Consider the following 19,320-nt stretch of genomic DNA (forward strand, 5'->3'; position numbering starts at 1 on the left):
CTCACTCATGGCTCCTTTCCCCCCCCCCCCCCCCAAGACAGGGTTTCTCTGTATTGCTTTGGAGCCTGTCCTGGAACTTGCTCTGTAGACTAGGCTGGCCCGAACTCAGAGATCCTCCTGCCTCTGCCTCCCGAGTGCTGGAATTAAAGGAGTGCACCACCAGAGTTAATGGCTCCCTTCCTGATCAGCTTTCCTTTGATATATCAAACACAAGAAGTCAATTTTGAGTTCAAACTCCCTCCCCTCAGTTTGGAAACAACCAGTTCTCCAGCCACACATACCCTGGACTTAAGTCTGTTTAGAAACACTTGAGTTCACTCACACTTGTCAACATCAGGTTCTATTTAGAAAATCAAAAGTTCTCCTGGTGCTAGGCTGTGGTTCAAACTAGACTATGCCTTTGGAAGAAAAACCCCCATATTAAAAGCCCGGTGCAGGAGACAAGTGAGAAGGTTCAGTCAGTAAAGGAAGACTGATGCCCTGAGCTGGGGACCCACACTCCTTCCTCTGATCTCCACACATGCAGCCACCCAACCACAAACAACAAGTAAATGTGTTCCAAAGAGCCAAGTCCTGAGCTCTTACTAGGAATATGCACTGGTATTAGGTTGTCTCAGGGGACTCATGAGACATTTCTGTAGGATGAAGAATGTCTTACTATGGGTAAGATTTGGCTCACCAGCTAAATGACCCCACACTGCAAAATATGGTACATGCCTCACCGTAGACAGTACCCTACCCACAATTCTGTGGCCACCTAAGTTGTTACTGAAAGTTAGGAATATAGACAAGCAGCTGGGGTGGTGGTGGAATATAACTGAAGCCCTGCATTCATCAGTTATCAATACAGTAACATAGAGTCTATACATTTCTTTTTAATCATTGTTTTTATTAATTGGCTTTATAGGCTAAAGTGCATAGTAAAGACAAAAAAAATGCATACATAAGAAAGGGGCTTTTCTGGCCAACATTAGAAAGGACCTGAGATGCCTTAGTCTGTTCTAAGGAACACTGGACAGAACTGCAGACACAGGCTGTGGGTCTGCAGAGGCTGCTGGCACGCTGACCCTGTCCAGGCAAAGGCTGAGAGGGAGGTGCTGGGACACTGAATGCCGACAGCACCGCCACTGAACCCTCCTACAGAGGTAGAGACCGACCCCAACCCCCAGCCTTGCTATTTGAGTGCAAGTTTCAGGAGGGTGCAGGAGTCACTCAACCTGTGCCTGCTGTGGAAGCCCTACCCATGGGACCTTGCTAGTGATGGTAACTATGTAACTGGGTCAAGGGGCCTTGGTGAAGTGTCTGTCACAGGCCTTCTCCAGGAGGGCATGAGCCAAGGAGTAGGGTGCTGGGTTCTTATGCTCCTTGGGCACATGGTTCCTAAAGCTCTGGGTCGCTGTCATTACAGTAGAAGTTAGTCTGCAAGTTAGGGCCTGGCTATGAGAAGCAGTGCACCCTGGGAGCACGCACAAGTGCTAACCATGCCAGGGCCCAGTTACCCTAATAGCCCCAGGTGGAGGCTAGATGCTCCCAGGAGCCCCACTTGCTGTGGGAGAGGAGGTGAGAACTGTGGGCTCTGTTCAGTGCTGGAGGTAAAGTGCTTATTCTAGCGCAGGGGCACATCTAGAGTCACGTGGGCAAGCCCTAAAAGTGGATCCTTAGACAAGCGTGAAGATTAAAGGACACTAATAAAGTGGTTCCTCTGCAGGGGAGCCAACCCTGGCTCTGAGGTGGCAGGGTAAAAGGCCTCGAGGTGCCATCTTTTATATCATCCTGTGGATCTCCTCGAAGTTCATCAGATTGTTGGCTGTGTCTGACCAGGCAGGGTGCTGGGCTCCATCCATCTCGGGGGCCAGCTGGTTGCTCCTCTCTAGAGTATGATTTTCACCGCCAATCACCTCCTGGCACTCAGGACAGGTGCCTCTCTGCATGGCTCCCCCACACTCAGTGATCACATAGATGTGGCCGTTGGGGCACTTGAACCAATGGCCACGAGGAACACCCAAGGCGGTGACAATCTGCACTCGTTCTTCCTCTGAGATACCCAGACCAGAGCAAGGAAGGGTAGTTTTCAGAGCATCCATCTTTTTCTGCACAAGCTGTTCGTCTTCCTGGGTGAACTTACATGTTTTTTCGAGAATATTCCGGATGCTGGAGACCTCTTCTGCTACGCTGCCTTTCACCTTCTCCTTTGCCATCTTGCAGCGCATTAGGAGGTTCACAAGATAGGTGAGCCTCTGGATTTCACTCTGGAGGTCACTCAATTCCTGGCTGCTGAAGCTGAGGCGCTTCTTGGCCAGCCATTCATAGACCTGTTCGAGTCGAGTCCTCACTCTCTGACGTTCTAAGTAATGCACCTTTTTCAGGGACCCTTCCAGGTTGGCCAAGTGGTCGTAGAAGCTGATGGAGTTCTCCACAAGCCCCAGGTCCTTCACTGACAGGTTTTTCTGGGCCAGTTTCTCTTCAAGCATCAGGAATTCTTCAGGGCGCACCTGGAAAAAGAGAGCCTTGCTCTTCAGCAGGGCCTTAAGTTGTTCCTGGCTGGCTGCAATCTCCCGTGAAGAGCCCTGGATCTTTTCCTTGACAATTTCTATCTCTTCCAGCCGCTGCTTGATGCTGGTTCCATACCTCAGGTTTTTGCGGATGGGTACCTGGCAGATGGGGCACACTTTCAGTCTGATGGCAACTTCGTCATCCTTCTGTTCATTCATGTAGCGGTCCAGGGCTTGCACCTCGAAGATATGGCTACATTCTTCCAGTTGCACAAAGCGAGCATCAGGCTCATCCTCAAAGCCAAAAAAGATTTGGGTGACCTCATCCAGTTGGCAGACACGGCACTTCTTGGGACATGGCTCCCCACAGAGACCAATGCAAGGGTGGCCGCAAGCCAGCAGCTTAGTACAAGGCACGTAGCACGGGGGCCGGTTGCAGGGCTCTGAGCAGAGTTTGGTGCACTGGTAGTGCTGGCAGCGCCAGACACAGGGCTCCACGCAGGGGCTGCACAGCTCCCCACACTTCTTCTTGCACTGACTGTGGACACAGCGGTTCTGGCATGTCCGCTGGCAGGGTGGGCACTTACCAATGCAGGGCTCCTGGCACTTGTGTGAGCAGATGAGCAGGCGCTTGCAGGGCTGTTGACAGCGCTCATGGAAGCGCCCTTCAAAGCAGCTGTGACAGGAGCCTGGGCAAGGGTGGCCACAGTCTAGGATGGTGTCACACTTGGTAGTGCACTTGACTGACAGACCGTATTTTACATCTTCTACATTGCCACACTTCACCTGTTGACTGTGCCCGCACTTAAGTTTCACAGTGACCTTTTCTGAACATAGTCGCACACAGTCCTCACCACACAGGTTGCTGCACCTGTGGCCACATCTTAGTACCTTGGGGCAAGGCTCCTGGCAACAAAAATCTGATTCTGGCACTGAACAAGGGACCATCTGTTGGTGACCACACCGAAGAACGATTTTGGGCACTTTGACCTGACAAGACTGACACTCCTGGAAGCAAACTAGTGGGCACCGGTGCCCATCTGGGCAGATGACTTTCTGGCATGGCTTCATACACTGGAACTCTCTGTGGGAGGAGTCATATGGGTGGCAGGCACGTGTGCACACATGCCCACAGGCCAACCGGAACTCACAGGGCAGGCTGCAGCCTCCTTCTGGCACCTTTTGGAAATCAGAAGCCTTGGAGACCAGGGTGTGGGTGTCAGGGTGGTTCTGGCAACAGAGGCGGAGGGATGAGCCTATCTGGTTGTTCTCTCGAAGGGTGTGGATGATCTTGCTCCACAAGGGCACCCTGGCAAGCATCTGCATGTTCCCAATGCAGTACATCCCCTTCTTGGCCCGGGACAAGGCTACGCAGATGCGGTTGGGGATCTGGAGGAAGCCCACCTTGCCCTCTGGGTTGCTCCGCACTAGCGAGAGGAGGATGATGTCATTCTCTTCCCCTTGGTACTTGTCCACCACATGGACCTTGATGCCAGCGAATGTCTTGGCAGGCATGAGTTTGCGCAAGCAGAAGAGCTGCCCAGTGTAGGTGGTGAGGATGGTGATCTGGGAGGGCAGGTACTCCTGGCACAGGAAGTACTGGCACAGCTCCACCACAAAGTGTGCCTCATGCTGGTTCTGGTGGCTTTTGCCTTCTTGGATATCCTGTTCAGGAAAGTTGTGCTCTACAAAGAAAAGGTTGGAGGAGACCCCCTGAAAAGCAAGGTGACATGTCAGAGCGGCCCTTGTGATGCTTCCCCCTCCCGTCAGCACTGAACTGAACCCAGGGCCTCACACATGCTAACCAGGTGCTTGCTGTACCCGAGCTACACCCAGCTCCTGACACTGCTTTTGCTTGTCTCTGAACACTGAGCACTGGCCCTCAGGTAGAGACTGCTTTCTGTGCCCTCCACCTCACTTTACTTCTGAAGTTAGTCACCATGTGCTTTATCTTAGGCCATGGCACAGAGCTAGAGAAATAAGTAAGCCTATTTTAGTTTTTCACGTATCTGATCACCTGCCATGGCCAAGGCAGCAGGCAGTAGCTGTGATGAGGAAGCAGCTGATATGCCGAGTGCTCCACAGTGCTGACTCACAAAGGCCCTAGCTGCCATTCTAACCACACACAACACCATGACAGCTGAACCTCTTGCCTGACTCGCTCAGGTTCACAAAGCTACCAAGTACAAAAGAGAGATTTTAAACCAGGTCAAGATCCTGTTTCTGTTCCGTCTCTCCCTAAGGCTCAGTAGTCATAAGTTGAGATCCGCCTGCCTCTGCCTCCTGAGTGCTGGGATTAAAGGCGTGTGCCACCAATGCCAGGCACCCCTTCTTTTCTTTACAGAAAAAAAATGTGTGTGTGTGTATGTATGTATGTATATGTTTTCTGAGACAGGGTTTCTCTGTATAATAGCTCTGACTGTCCTGGAACATGCTTTGTAGACCAGGCTGACCTCAAACTCAGAAATTGGCCTGCCTCTGCCTCCTGAGTTCTGGGATTTAAGATGTGTACCACCGCCGGGCGTTGGTGGCACACACCTTTAATCCCAGCACTCGGGAGGCAGAGGCAGGTGGATCTCTGTGAGTTCGAGGTCTACAAAGCGAGTTCCAGGACAGCTTCCAAGATAATACAGAGAAACACTGTCTCGAAAAACCAAAAAAAAAAAAAAAAAAAAAAAAAAGATGTGCACTACCACCACCCAACTCAGATTCTATTTTAATTTTTCGTGTGTGTGTGTGAGTGTATGTGTGTGTGTGTGTGTGTGTGTGTGTGTGTGTGTGTGTGTATGTGCACCTGACTGTGGGTGTCCATGAAGAACAGAAGATGCAGAGTGTTGGATCCTCTGGGACTGAAATTGGAGGCAGTTGTGAGGTCCCCAGTGTGGGTGCTGGGAACTGAACATGGATCCTATAAAAAAGCAATACACACCCTTTTCTTAGACAGAGTCTGTTATGTAACTCTTGCTGTCCTCAAAATCAGAGGTCCACCTGCCTCTGTCTCCCGAGTGCTGGGATTGAAGGTGTGCACCACCACACCGGCTTCAGTACACACTCACAAACACTGAGCCATCTCTCCAGCACCTCTACTACTTTCAAAAGCCTTTTTTCCTCCCAAGGAAAGGAAACCTCCTAGGCTGCACACACCATCGGGGACAACCAGGTAGGACAGACTGACCTTAATCTGCTCATACTTGAGAACAGAGGGATGGTTCTCCAGATCCTGGTAAATGTGGGGGGTCAAAAGGCGGGCAATTTCAGGCCGCATGCGGTGCTGAAACAACAGGTGTTGTTAGCAACAAGAGCAAAACAAAGGGCCGTTTCTCTGGAGGCTATAGTACTGGCAGGGATCGTACAGGGTGCTGCCCAAGAGTAGCTGGGAGAAAGCATGATACAAATGGCTTGGTCCCACAAATCAGGGACCTTGCAGTGGTTGAAACAGTATTTCTGGTGGGCTACTTCAGGTAAGCCAGCTCTAACTGCTGGCATGTGGCACACACCCAGGAACCTTCTAGATGTGTGTAGCAACACAAGCCCAGTCACTCACCTGGTGATTCAGACGGACAAAGGGGATGTTCACTTTTACCAGCCGCTCAAACAGGGACACCTCAAGGTTAAAGTTCTTGGCCAGATCATACACGTTAGCGCTGGGACGCAGCTGGGGAGAGAAACACGGCTGAGAATTCTCTGCTGGAACACATCGATCACCCAGCAGCATGGGTTTTAAGCACCTGGTGTTGAAAGGTGGGTATTAGTCTAGGTGCTGACAGCTTAAGGATTGATAGTGACAAGGACTGTGAAGAATCCAAGATGATGTATCGGAGAGTCCAAAGGGTGGGAATTCTTTAGCTAGGCCTCTGAACACTGACACTGAGTTGACAACATGGAGGAAGCCTCCAGTCATACAGTCATTTGAAAAGCAAGCCATGAAAGGGACAGAAAGGACAGTGAATAGGAGCTCTGAGCAAGTGAAGAGAGCCAGACACAGGACAAAGCCCACTCTTGTTTATGAGACGGTCTTGCTTTGCAGCAGCTACTAGGCTGGGTATGGTTGTGTGTGTCTCTGTAATCCCACACGTCATGGGGTATAAAAGCACCTGCAGCTAAATATCGAATTCAAGGCTAGCCTGGGCTCCATGAGACCATCTCAAAACCAAAGGAGCTTGACTTCTGACATCAAGAGCTGTGTGCCCATGAGGGCATTAAGAGTAGCATGCTCTCCTTTACTGTGATTTTGAGGTTTTGGTTCACTTGAGGCAGGTGTCTTGGTATGTAACATAAACTGGCCATACCTGGCTGAATTACTTTTTGTTGTTTTTGTTTGTTTGTTTGTTTTTGTTTTTAATTCACTTTGGCTCCTTTTCAGGGGACAGATCAGCAGGTAGCAAAAATGGAAGTATGAGACTAAAGAACTTTCTATGCAATTGTCCCTGGTGAAGGCTGGGAAGATGGCCCTGTGCCATCAATTCCTAGAACCCAGGCAGCAGCTCACAACTAACTAACTCCAGTCTAAGGGTATCGTCACTCTCTTCTCGCCTCTACAGGCACTGTAGGTGGCAAGTGTGCAAGAGAAACACAAACACCACCTGCCACACACATTAAAAAAAGACACTGTTATGTGAAGGCATGATCAGCTTGAACTAAGCAAAAACAGTTCTATGATCCCAGCAGTTTGAGGCCAACCTAGTCTGTATGGTTTGAGAGGATAGAATGCCTTGCCTAGCCTGTGTGGACCTGGGTGCAATCTCTAGTGGTGGCACTGGAGAGGAAAAGAAAATGGGATTCAAGGAAGACAAGCACAAGAAGTCACCAACAAGCTTGAGGACTATTAAATAGAGAGGCAAGGATCTTGTCTGCCCTATTTTCCAGAGAGCACCCCATCATCTAGGAATTCTTGCTTTACCTGCTGGTGATCCCCAATCAGAATGAGATGCTGGCAAGCTTTGCTTAGCGTGGCAATGGTGTGGGCCTCAAGAACCTCAGCAGCCTCTTCTACAATGACGATACGAGGCTCCACCTGCTGAAGGATCTGGCGGTATTTGGCAGCACCTCAAATCAGGAAAGATGGGAGAGGCTCCTTTAGCTGGGGCACAAAACCCAAACGGCTACCTCTTGTAACCTTTCTTGGGCTGATAAACAACTATGTTTTCCTGCTCATCTGGGGCTAGAGTGGCTACTGAGCGAGAGGGTGGGCCCTGAGTGAGAGGGTGGGCACCAAGGGCACTGGGTAGTCCTGAGCTTTATGCTTGTTGGTTATTGTTTTGAGTTTTAACCTCTACAGAAACAAGTAGGAAAGCATCACCAAGAGTTCCCAAGATAAGGGTGGCTTGCAACACCAAGGTGAACTTGGCCTGAACAGGTAAATCCCCTACCTTCCTACCTGTGGTTGTCATGCCCACAATCTGGGCATCTTTAAGGATGTGCAGGTCTTCCTGAAGTCTCAGCTCAGCCATTCTTTCTGCTGATGTGCGGTACTGGCGTTCATAGCTGAGGATCTTCCGCCAAGTGTCAGCTTGGTACATCTGTAGCCACAGCCTGGAGAAGGAAGAACCAGAGAAAGGAAGCTTTTCTTTTTAAGTGTCTTTTGAGTAAATGATGGGCCCGTTTCTGAAGTGAATCTTAAAGCCCTACAGAGTTGACAGGCTAGATAGGGAGAATGAGAGACCCAGAATTACAGAAAAGAAGTCTAAAAAGGCTGAGCTGTAGTGGTGTATGCCTTTAATCCCAGCACTTGGGAAGCAGAGGCAGAAGCAGGCAGATCTCTGTGAGTTCTAGGACAGCCAGAGCTATACAGTGAAACTCTGTCTCAAAAAAAAAATAAATAAATAAAACAAAACACCACCACCACCAACAACAACAAAAAAGCCCAAACCAAAACCACCCACCAACCTAAAAACAAACAAGCAAACCAAGAGGAGTCTAAATGCCCCCATAAAAGTTGTCCCAAGTCATCAGGAGGTAGGAGGAAGTGTGGAAGTGTGGGCACAGGGCACGGAGACACAGCTCTGCTGTCAAAGCTTCCAGTGGCTTTCTGCTTCTCCCTTCATGTGTGAGGTCCTGCCCAATCTGACCCACTCCCCTTTCTGGGGACAGAGAAGAAACTGGGAAATGACGCAGACCGTTAGGCTTGGGCACTGTAGCCGCACCTATACAGCTGCCAGCGGGTACTCAGGTCCAGCTGCCAGATGTCCTGGATCGCACTGGCCTCCGCTTCAGTCATGGTGTTCAGTTTGAGAAGCTCGACCTTCACTTTCCTCTTCATCTTCCTCCTCTGGTTGTGCTGGATCTGTGGACACCAACACCAGGCAGAGACTGTGAGCAGAGGCCCCAGCACAGAAGCAAAGGAGTCACCACCCCCACTGACTTTGTCTCGCTTTTTCCACAGCTGCTCCACCATGGAAGCTGAACGAAGACTCTAGAACCTGCCTGGGCCCCCAGCCTATCTTGTCTCTTCTCAAGCAGTGTGTGTGACCTAGGGTGCTGGCTGTTGGCCTGGAAATATAAGGAACCCTGGGAAGGTCCTCCACTGGCAATGGCTGTCACTGGCCATCTTATGCTTTACCTTTTAAAATCACACACCATGTCTCAGATACCACCCCACCATTTTCTAACAGGGGTGTTTGTGCCGTGCCCCATCTTTCCCTTCCCCTGCCACTCCTGTCTGCACTTGCTTTGACTTCATCTGTCTCTCTCTCTAAAGTGGTGTGTCATCAGGGGGGGCTGGGCTCTTGGTGAATGTTGTCTAGGAGCCATCAGCTGCCTACAGCGGTCCAATGCACTCACAGTATCTTAAGAGAAAGCACTCCCTTCTGGATCTGTCATTCGGGTTACAAGATTTTTATGAAGACTGGTGTGTGGAACAGACATCACCACACTAAAGCCCCACCCCCAAGTGACACAACAGAGACAAGCCCAAAACAGAGTTCTGAGAAGTGGGCTCATGCCTCTGCCCCAGGCAATGCTGTTGACCTGATCCAGTAAGGCACAGGGCATCAGGTGAAAACTACTGCATCCACACTGTCCTTCAGAGACTGTCACTCTCAGTAAGGTTTCAATTGGTGTTTGGAGTAGCCAGTCTTGTTGTGTCATAGTCACACATAGTAAATGCTTGATGAAAAGCTGAGGAAAGCTGACACAAGACTCATACACCACCCTTGCTCTATTCTAGGGTGACTGAAGGAGGAAGCCTGCTTCTCTGTTTGACCTTCATCCTCTCCATCTGCACTGGCTGCTCAAAGACAACATGGCTGAGAAGGTAGGTGAAAGAATGAAGCATTGACACTATGTGGTGTGGTGGACGCCATGTGCCACATTTTTCTGAAAACGTCAGAGAAGCACCCGACACCTGCTTCTGTCTTAAGTTGCTAGTTCTTGCAGGGCCCTTCTGACCATGGCTTTTCTACCCTTAGGTTAGGTGCAAGATGGCTCACCAGACAGCAGGGAGGACGAAGTGAAGTGACAGTAGTAACAGCAGTAACAATAGTCAGAAGTTGTCCCGACACTCCAGTGCCTGTTTACAGAACCTAACCCAAGTCTGCTTGGTAAACCTGAATCCTCTTCCCCATTCTGGGCCTTAGGGAAACAAGTGAGTTTACCTCCCACTCTTCCGTAGCTTGCTCCTGTCCAGCTGTAGTTACAGGCCCATATTGGTCTAGTCTCATGGCCAAAAGCATTTTAGCCAGCTCCTGGTCCACTGCATTCTCTTCCTTCTTTCTTCGCCGGGGTCTCACCACCTCTTCCTCTTCAATCACTCGGTCTGCTTGAATCAGGTCGGCTTCCTCTGCAATCTCTATCAGGGAACCCTCCTCTTCCCCTTCCTCCTCCTCTTCTCCTTCTGCCTGGGCTAAGAGAGGAAGCAGGTGGGACACAGGCACCTTTAAGAACTCACGCACAAGACAGTTTTACGGCAACAAGCAGTTCTACTAAGGGAAGCGAGAGGAGTGCCAGGGACCAAGGCTGAGCACTTTCTGTATGTTTGTTTGTTACACTTCAGGATAGTTGAAAAATCATACAGAAGAAGGCCTTTTTTTCTTTTTGGAGACAATCTCACTGTGTAATCCTGGAACTCGATATGAAGATCAAGCAGTCCTCAAACTGTCAGAGAACGGCCTGCCTCTGCCTCCGGAGTGTTGGAATTAAAGGTGTGTGCCACCAGGACCAGGCAAAAGTGTCTTTTAAGAAAGGTTTTACTTGGGCTGGAGAGATGGCTCAGAGGTTAAGAGCACCGACTGCTCTTCCAGAGGTCCCAGCAACCACATGGTGGCTCACAACCATCTGTAATGACATCTGGTGCCCTCTTCCGGCCTGCAGGGATACATGCAGGCAGAACTCTGTATACATAATAAATAAATAAATAAATCTTGAAAAAAAAAAAAAAAGCCGGGCGTTGGTGGCGCATGCCTTTAGTCCCAGCACTTGGGAGGCAGAGGTAGGCGGATCTCTGTGAGTTCGAGGCCAGCCTGGTCTACAAGAGCTAGTTCCAGGACAGCCTCCAAAGCCACAGAGAAACCCTGTCTCAAAAAAAAAGAAAGAAAGAAAGAAAGAAAGAAAGAAAGAAAGAAAGAAAGAAAGAAAGAAAGGTTTTACTTGACTGGTGGTGATGCAGCATGTCTTTAATCCCAGCACTCAGGAGGCAGAGGCAGGAGGATCTCTGAGTTTGAGACAAACCTGGTCTACATGAGCTACTTCCAGGACAGTCTCCAAAAGCCACAGAGAAACCCTGTCTCGAACCGCCCCCAAAAGAAAGGTTTTACTCCATCTTGTGTTGGGGCACATGCCTTTAATCCCAGTATTTGGGAGGCAGAGGCAGAGGCAGGCAGATCTCTGTGAGTTCGGGGCCAGCCTGGTCTACAGAGCGAGTTCCAGGATAGGTTCCAAAGCTACACAGAGAAACCCTGTCTTAAAAAACCAAAACCAACCAACCAACTAAACAAACAAAGAAACAAACAAACAAACAAACAAAAAACCGAAGAAAGAAAGGCTTTACTCTATCAAATATACAAATGAGGGTATGTACAAGTACAAATGAAATGTAAGTGTGAAAATGTATTTTTTTTTTTTTTTTGGTTTTTCGAGACAGGGTTTCTCTGTGGCTTTGGAGGCTGTCCTGGAACTAGCTCTTATAGACCAGGCTGGCCTCGAGCTCACAGAGATCCACCTGTCTCTGCCTCCCAAGTGCTGGGATTAAAGGCGTGCGCCACCAACGCCCGGCGTGAAAATGTATTTTTAATGTATGGGGTTTTGCCTGCATAATGTCTGTGTACCACAAGAGTGCCTGATGTTGAGGTTGGATTCCCCCAGGGCTAGATGTTTGTGAGCTGCCACATAGGTACTGAACCCTCTGCAAAAACAACCCATGGTCTTAACTCTCTCTAGCCTTTCACTCTGCACAGTGTTTGTTTCTTCTTTAAGACAATTTTGCTATACAGTCTAGGTTGGCCTCTGATTCCCGAAGGCTGGGATCAGAACTATTGCATACGACCATATGTTAAGTCCTCTGTTTTTTTTTTTTTTTGCTTTTTTGAGACAGGATTTTTCTGTGTAACACTCCCGACTGTCCTGGAACTCAGAGATCCATCAGCCTTTGCCTCCCAAGTGCTGGGATTAAAGTCGTACACCACCATTGCCTGGCAGTCCTCTGGTTTTTAAACTGACTTTTAGTATTAGGGTGTGCATATGTGTGTTCTTACAAGTTCTTACACAGACAAGCTGGCCTTGAAGTTGTTATACAGTTGGGTTTTTTGAGATAGGGTTTCTCAAAGCCCTGCCTGTCCTAGAACTCACTATGTAGACTAGGTTGGCTTTGAACTCACAAAGATTTGTCTGCCTCTGCCTACCTAGAGCTGCAGTTAAAGGTGTGTTTCACCATGCCTGCGTTGAAGTTGTTATATAGTTTTTTTTTTTTTGTTTGTTTGTTTTTCGAGACAGGGTTTCTCTGTATTGTTTTGGAGGCTGTCCTGGAACTCACTCTGTAGACCAGGCTGGTCTCGAACTCACAGAGATCCGCCTATCTCTGCGAAGTTGTTATATAGTTAAAGATGATCTTGAACTTCTGGTCCTCTTGCTTCTACCTATCTCCTAAGTTCTGGGATTACTGGCATGTGCCACCATGCCTAGTTTCCAGAGTACTGAGGATAGAACCCACAGCTTTATGCATGCAAGGCAAGCAGTTCACTGAGCTATAGCCCCAGCCCTAAGTCCCCAGGACCTAACAAAGACATCCATGTACATACTCAGCAACAGTATTCTTTAGTTTGTAGTGCACCTGTTAAGTCTTTTGCTGACTGACTCAGATTTGTTATATACTGGCATTGTATTTGAGTCATGTGGGCCTCGCTTTCACTGTTCTCCCGTTGAAGGTGCACTGGGCCACATGAACTTCTTACCTGTGCTCTCAGGTCCTGCTGGAGAAGCACTCTGGGTAAAAGTGCCCACACCAAGGCCCAGCCATTCAAGCATCATGGAATGCTTTGAGGGCTGGACACAGACCCAGTCAGCATCCTGTGAAGTAAGAATTGTCAGTCAGGAGAATTCAGTGACAACCAGTATGAAGATGGTGTCTTCTCAAAGGATTTAAAATTCTTTCCTGCTGGGGAGGGGCAGTGCATACCTTTAATCCTAGTACTCGGTATACAGAGGCAGATCTCTATGAGTTCAAGGCCAATCTGGTCTACAGAGTGAGTTCCAGGCCAGCCAGGGCTACACAGAGAAACTCTATGACAGGGAAGGAAAAAAAAAGTTCCTGAGGGCAAATCTCAAAAGCAGGTTCTTGTTTGGTTTGTATGAAGTCTTAAGCTCTAACCCAAGCACAGAAATTCCAAACCCAAACCTTAAGGTTCAGAGGCTGCAAAGTTGTAGATACATAGCTGTGATCTTAACACTTGGGAGGTGGAGGCAGGGGGATCAGAGGTCTAAAGGCCAGCCTCAGCTATAGAGTGAGTTTGAGAGCAAATGGACTACCTGTGCCCTCGTCTTTAACAATAGAATGAAATGAGAAGGCTACAAAACTGGAACATTTAATACCATTTATATAAAATGTTAAAACCCAAGTATCTAGCCTGTCCTGACAAAGTCAAGAGAGCCCTGGTAACAAGAAGTCTTTGTATTGCAGGACTGTGGCTGTGCACGCCTTTAATTTCAGCACTCAGGAGGCAGAGGCCAGAGGATCGATCTCAGTGATTTTGAGGTCAGCGTGGTCTACAAAGCGACTTCCAGGGCAGCCAGGGCTACACAAAGAAACCCTGTCTCAAACCCCCCACACTCCCAAATAAAAAGAAGCCTTTGTACTAGCGGGCATTGGCAGCTCACGCCTTTAATCCCAGCACTCGGGAGGCAGAGGCAGGCGGATCTCTGTGAGTTCAAGGCCAGCCTGGTCTACAGAGCGAGTTCCAGGACAGCCTCCAAAGCAATACAGAGAAACCCTGATTAGAAACTTGAAGAAAAAAGAAAAAAAAGAGGCCTTTGTACTAAATGGCAGCAGGCAGCTGGAGCTGAGCTGTACCATGAGGTGGCCACAGGCCTCTCTGTCCCACTGTTTCCCACCAGCCCTGTAAGACAAGGCCAGCCACTTTACAGAGATGGTCTTTGTGACTCCTAGCAGGGCCCTCTGAAGGCTGGCAGTGTAATTACATATTGGCTTACTTGGGATCACATTGGTACAAATCCATATTCAGTATATGCCCCACACCTGTCAACTCCCAAGTCCTTGAGATGGACTATACTTCTGGTTATGATTTTCTTCCATATGACAATTATAACTGGGCATGATGTCATAAGCCTATATTCCAACATCTGGGAGATGAGGGCAGGAAGATTAGGAATTCCAGGACATCATGTCCCGGGTCACATAATGAATGCAACACCAACCTGGGATATGTGAGACTGTCTCAAAAACAAGCAAGCAGACCAGAGAGACAGCTCAGCAGTCAAGAGCACGGCTAGATTTTCCAGGGACCTGAGTTCAAGTTCCAGCCAGCATCCATATGGTGCTCAAAACTGCTCTAATTCCAATTCTAGGGGACAGTGACTTCTGCTTTCTGTGGGCACAAGTCATAAGAGTGGTGCACAGACATATAGACCGGCAAAACATCCATGCACATAAAAATAAAATTAAATGAGGGGCTGGAGAGATGGCTCAGAGGTTAAGAGCACTGACTGCTCTTCCAGAGGTCATGAGTTCAATTCCCATCTGTAATGAGATCTGGTGCCCTCTGCTGGTGTGTAGATGTACATGGGGGCAGGGTGTTGTGTTCATAATAAATAACTAAATCTTTAAAAAATATAATAAAATTAAATGAAAACAAAGCATGTCTTTAATCACAGAACTTGAAAGGAAGAGGCAGCTGGATCTCTGTGAATTTGATATCAGTCTGGTCTATGTAATAAGACGATCTCAAACAAAAAAATAAAACAAACAAACAGTCCCAAACACAAACTCTGCAAATACTTGCATTCTGAGGTTTACAAATATTAAGTTGATTGTCCAAACAGTAATTCTCTAACAATGAAGTTGATCAGTAAAAAATTCTATTTCAAGGTGCATCCTTAGAACTGTTACTGCAGGCTGGCCTGGAGCCTGCACTGATCCTCTTGTCTCTGCTATTAGGAGCTAGGCATCTGCCACTGTAGCTACTGATATGCCATGTTTTTCTAAGTCAGATTTACAAGTGCTAGCAGTTTGATAGTGCTCAGCTTAATGCTACTGCTTTTAGTGGGTATATGTGCATGTGTGCATGTGCTAGGGACCAGTTACAGGACCTTTCTCTCTCGTTAGTTAAGTACTCTTCTACTAAGCAAACCCCAAACTCCAACTTAATGTTATTATCCCCATTTTGTGGCAGAATAACTAGGCACATAAACCAAGTAACAAGTTCAGAGCAAAGCCTATCCAGGTTCAAGCCCAGCAGGTGGACTGCAGAGCCTGGCTCCTGACCACGACCTTCAACTGCTTCTCATCCCAAGAGGAAACTTCACCAGCAGCATCAGACCTATAGACAGATATGGCCTCCACGAGGTGAGCATCCTTCAGGCAGCCCTACCTGCATAGGTCCATTCATGAGGCTGTCCCAGTGCTGGGGAGAGATGTACTTCTCCAGGTGTTGCTCCCGAAGGACACCACGCATAGTGCATTCCAAGGTCTTGGCCCCTTCCTGAAGTTCTTGCTCTGACTCCTTCATCTCTGTCACAATCTGCCAAGAACAGAAAGAAAGAGGTGGTGAAGAAACATTCTCTCCCAAAGAAAGCCTCTGCCCTGAGAGAAAATAAAGTCAAGAAAGGAAAGGCAGGAATGAGTGATAAATAAACACACCAGTCAACAAACCAGTTTCTCAAGTACATCACGCAGTCTTGAAACCACAGACTAGTGGTCAAGGGTTGACCAGGCAGTGAGCAGGGCAAGCTAAGGACACAGTGGAAAATAGGCCTGAGGTGCTCTGGCTCACACTTAAGCCCTGTAGCCTCTTTTCTTCCTTGATAATAAGACCTGGGATTTTTCCCCCCACCTGTTGAAGAGACAGGTTTCTGCTACATTGCCCAGGCTGGTCACAAACTTTTGGTTTGATCACGCCCACCTGACTCAGTTTCCCTAAGATCTGGGAATAAAAGTCTGTGCCATTGTACCCAGTTATAATTTTGACTGGGCACCCTACTCAGATAAAAAGATACTTCCCAAGGTGCATGCCTTTAATCCCAGCATTTGGGAGGCAGAGACAGGTGGATCTCTGCCTTTGAGGCCAGCCACCCTGGTCTACAAAATGAGTTCCAGGACATCCAGGAGTACATAGAGAAAGCCTGTCTTGAAAAACAAAGACATTCACAGTAGGCTGTGTTGTGAGTCGTTTGGGGAAGCAGACTGAAGGTCCTGGTAGAGGCAAGAGAGTAACTTTTTCACTTAGGCACTAAAAGATTAGCAGAATGAAATACTAGAGTGAAGCTAGGTCCTGCAGAGGGCTGAGAACCCCACCAGAGCCCTGCTGCTATGGTAGGTGGGTTGCTTAAGCCCCTCAGCTATTCCAGCGCTGGGACTTACACTCATGTAGGCCCTTCGCAGGTGCATGGGGAGGTTGCGGCGGAATTCCCGCTTGTTCCTCAGCTCCCTCAGGGTGAATTGCTTCAGGATTTCACTGTTGCTCCTTCCACCCACTCGTACAATGCTGGTCTTCTGACACCTGTAAATGCCTGTAAGGCAACATGCAGTAGTCCAGGACTGAGAAGAGTGATGCTGACTCTGACTCTGCTCAGATGAGAGCTGTGAGAGTCTAGGATCTTTTTTTTTTTTTTTTTTTTTTTTTGGTTTTTTCGAGACAGGGTTTCTCTCTATTGCTTTGGAGGCTGTCCTAGAACTTGCTCTGTAGACCAGGCTGGCCTTGAACTCACGGTAATCTCCTGCCTCTGCCTCCGGAGTGCTGGGATTAAAGGCATGAGCCACCAATGCCCGGCGAGAGTCTAGGATCTTATATCAACTGGTCCCTTAGGGAACAAACTTGTGCTTACAGGACATTCACCCCATCTTGTGTGAGAAGGCTACTAATAAAATGTGAGCTGCCAAGCAGAAAAGTGGAGTGCTTAAGAGTAAAGCCATGGCCTACCAGTGGTGGTGCACGCCTTTAATCCCAGCACTAGGGAGCCAGAGTTAGAAGGATCTCTGAGTTTGTGGCCAGCCTGGTCTACAGAGTGAGTTCCAGGCAGCCAGAGCCACACAGAGAGAAGCTCTGTCTCAAACAAACAAACAACATCACACAAAAGAGTAAGGCCATGGACTTAAGACAGATGGAGAGAGAGCTCTCGGCTCTAACACTTGATGCTGTAGAGCACGAGCAGATATTGAGACACTGAATTGGTGCTGGTCTGTGTAAGAACCAGAGACAGCAACAATGTGAGGTCACAGCCTGGGTAAGTAAGAGCCATCTCTGCAAGCACCTAGCACAGCCCAGACTAAGCAAACAGCCAAGACATGGGCCCCACTCCACACAGGGAATGGTGGCTTATATGATGGAGACTCAGCTTTGGATTTGCTTTCCTGCCTCACATCCAGGCTCATTAAACCACTTACTCCAACATCTATAGTTCCAATGTGGAAGGACCTGCTGCTGTAAATGCACAGAAAGGCCCCGAACTGGTTGCTGGGCAGTTTAAGGGGCTCATGTAGGTGGGAAAAGCACAGAGAAATACAGAGCAATGTTTCAACAAAAGGAAGAGTGCACACTTACTTATCCATTGGGGGCAAATAGCACTAAAATATTCATTATGTCTTTATTTTATATGGATATGTCTATATGACTGTTGTTGTCAGGGGCCATGGAGGACAGACACGGAGGAAGTCTGATCCCCTGGAGTTGGTGTCACAGGCAGATTGGGAAGTGTTCAATGTGTGTGCTGGGAACTGGACTTAGGTCCTCTGGAAGAGCACCAGGCACTCTAAACCACTCAGTATTTTTGAGTGACTAATAAGTTGTGTAAATACAGGAAGAATCTCTCTAGCTCTGAAAAAAAAAAATGACTGGGCTTCAGAGACAGCTCATCAATTAGGATCGTCAATGCTCTTCTAGAGGACCTGGGTTTGATTCTCGGCACCAACACAGCAGCTCACAACCATCTGTAACTGCAGTTTAGAGATACTGGATACCCTCTTTTTTTTTTTTTTTTTTTTTGGTTTTTTTCGAGACAGGGTTTCTCTGTGGCTTTGGAGGCTGTCCTGGAACTCACTCTGTAGACCAGGCTGGCCTTGAACTCACAGAGATCCGCCTGCCTCTGCCTCCTGAGTGCTGGGATTAAAGGCGTGCGCCACCAATGCCCGGCTACTGGATACCCTCTTTTAGTCTCTAACAGCACTAGGCACACATGTGGTACACAGACATACATGCAGGCAAACACCCAAACACATAAATTAATCTTCAAAAAATCAAAATTAAAAACAAAAACAAACAAAAAAAGAAAACAGAGAACGGACCATAACTTGGGAGCAGTAGGGCAAGTGTACTTGAGCCATGCAAGGCTTGAAGACTGAGTTGACACAAGCTGGGCTAGATGCACTCAAGCTGAGGTGGGGCGGACAAAGGGGGACAGCCAAGGGAGAAGAAGTCAAGGACTGAAGGTGACTGGTGCCCCTGGGATTGGGAAGCAGAAAGACAGACAGAGCTCACGGCACAGTAAGAAAGATCAGTCAGGATTGCATGTCAGGGTAAGGACTGTGGACAAAGACAAGAAAATCTCTGAAGTTGCAGACACTTTGCGTGTATATGTGTGTGCTCGTGCATGTGTTCATGCCTATGTGCGAGCTTATGCATGTGTGTCTATTTGTGCATGTGTGGTGCTGAAGATGGAGTTCAGCCTTGTGATGCACCAGGAAGTGCTCCACCACTGAGCTGTATCTCCAGTCCCAGTAGAAAACAATTTTGCAGATAGACATTCATTACCTTCTAGAAACTGATCCAAAGCATGATTAGTATAGCAGACGACCAAGATGGGGACCTTCTGGGTACTAATTTGCCAAACAGACTCATTGGTCAGAAGGGCCTGGACAATTTTTAGACCCACGTAAGTTTTGCCTAGAAAATAAGGAAAAGACAAGTTACAAAACATATATTTTTTTCAATTTAATATTTTTATTCATTAACTTAAAAGGTGAATAACTGGGTATTGCAAATCTTATTAAACATATTAATCTGAAATTTGCTTATATGGAGAAAAGACAGACACAAAGTTTCAAATAACAGTTCACTACCTGCTTAAAAAACATTCTCGCCAAGCCGGGCGTTGGTGGCGCACGCCTTTAATCCCAGCACTCGGGAGGCAGAGGCAGGCGGATCTCTGTGAGTTCGAGACCAGCCTGGAC

The 19,320-nt window shown here is 48.1% G+C and overlaps 1 protein-coding gene across 4 annotated transcripts in view; it reads right to left on the bottom strand.

The window, feature by feature from the left end:
• Positions 1-868: 868 nt before the first annotated feature.
• Positions 869-19,320, bottom strand: part of Znfx1 (zinc finger NFX1-type containing 1) — a 35,143-nt gene continuing 16,691 nt past the window's right edge. For 3 of the 4 annotated variants that reach the window (XM_005074421.4, XM_013116668.3, XM_013116666.3), the window contains exons 4-14: positions 18,902-19,033; positions 16,516-16,664; positions 15,527-15,676; positions 12,875-12,989; positions 10,085-10,332; positions 8,636-8,775; positions 7,870-8,024; positions 7,393-7,538; positions 6,037-6,147; positions 5,668-5,763; positions 869-4,205 (exon numbers count right to left, since the gene is read on the bottom strand). In XM_005074421.4, the coding sequence (XP_005074478.1) occupies positions 1,764-4,205; positions 5,668-5,763; positions 6,037-6,147; positions 7,393-7,538; positions 7,870-8,024; positions 8,636-8,775; positions 10,085-10,332; positions 12,875-12,989; positions 15,527-15,676; positions 16,516-16,664; positions 18,902-19,033 (3,884 nt within the window). In that variant the 3' untranslated portion in view covers positions 869-1,763. Of the gene's footprint in view, positions 4,206-5,667; positions 5,764-6,036; positions 6,148-7,392; positions 7,539-7,869; positions 8,025-8,635; positions 8,776-10,084; positions 10,333-12,874; positions 12,990-13,098; positions 13,840-15,526; positions 15,677-16,515; positions 16,665-18,901; positions 19,034-19,320 lie in introns of those variants that run through there. The other variant, XM_021229734.2, reaches the window with a different exon arrangement.

Source organism: Mesocricetus auratus, unplaced genomic scaffold, assembly GCF_017639785.1.
Source record: "Mesocricetus auratus isolate SY011 unplaced genomic scaffold, BCM_Maur_2.0 Super-Scaffold_100028, whole genome shotgun sequence".
Lineage (NCBI taxonomy): Eukaryota > Metazoa > Chordata > Mammalia > Rodentia > Cricetidae > Mesocricetus > Mesocricetus auratus.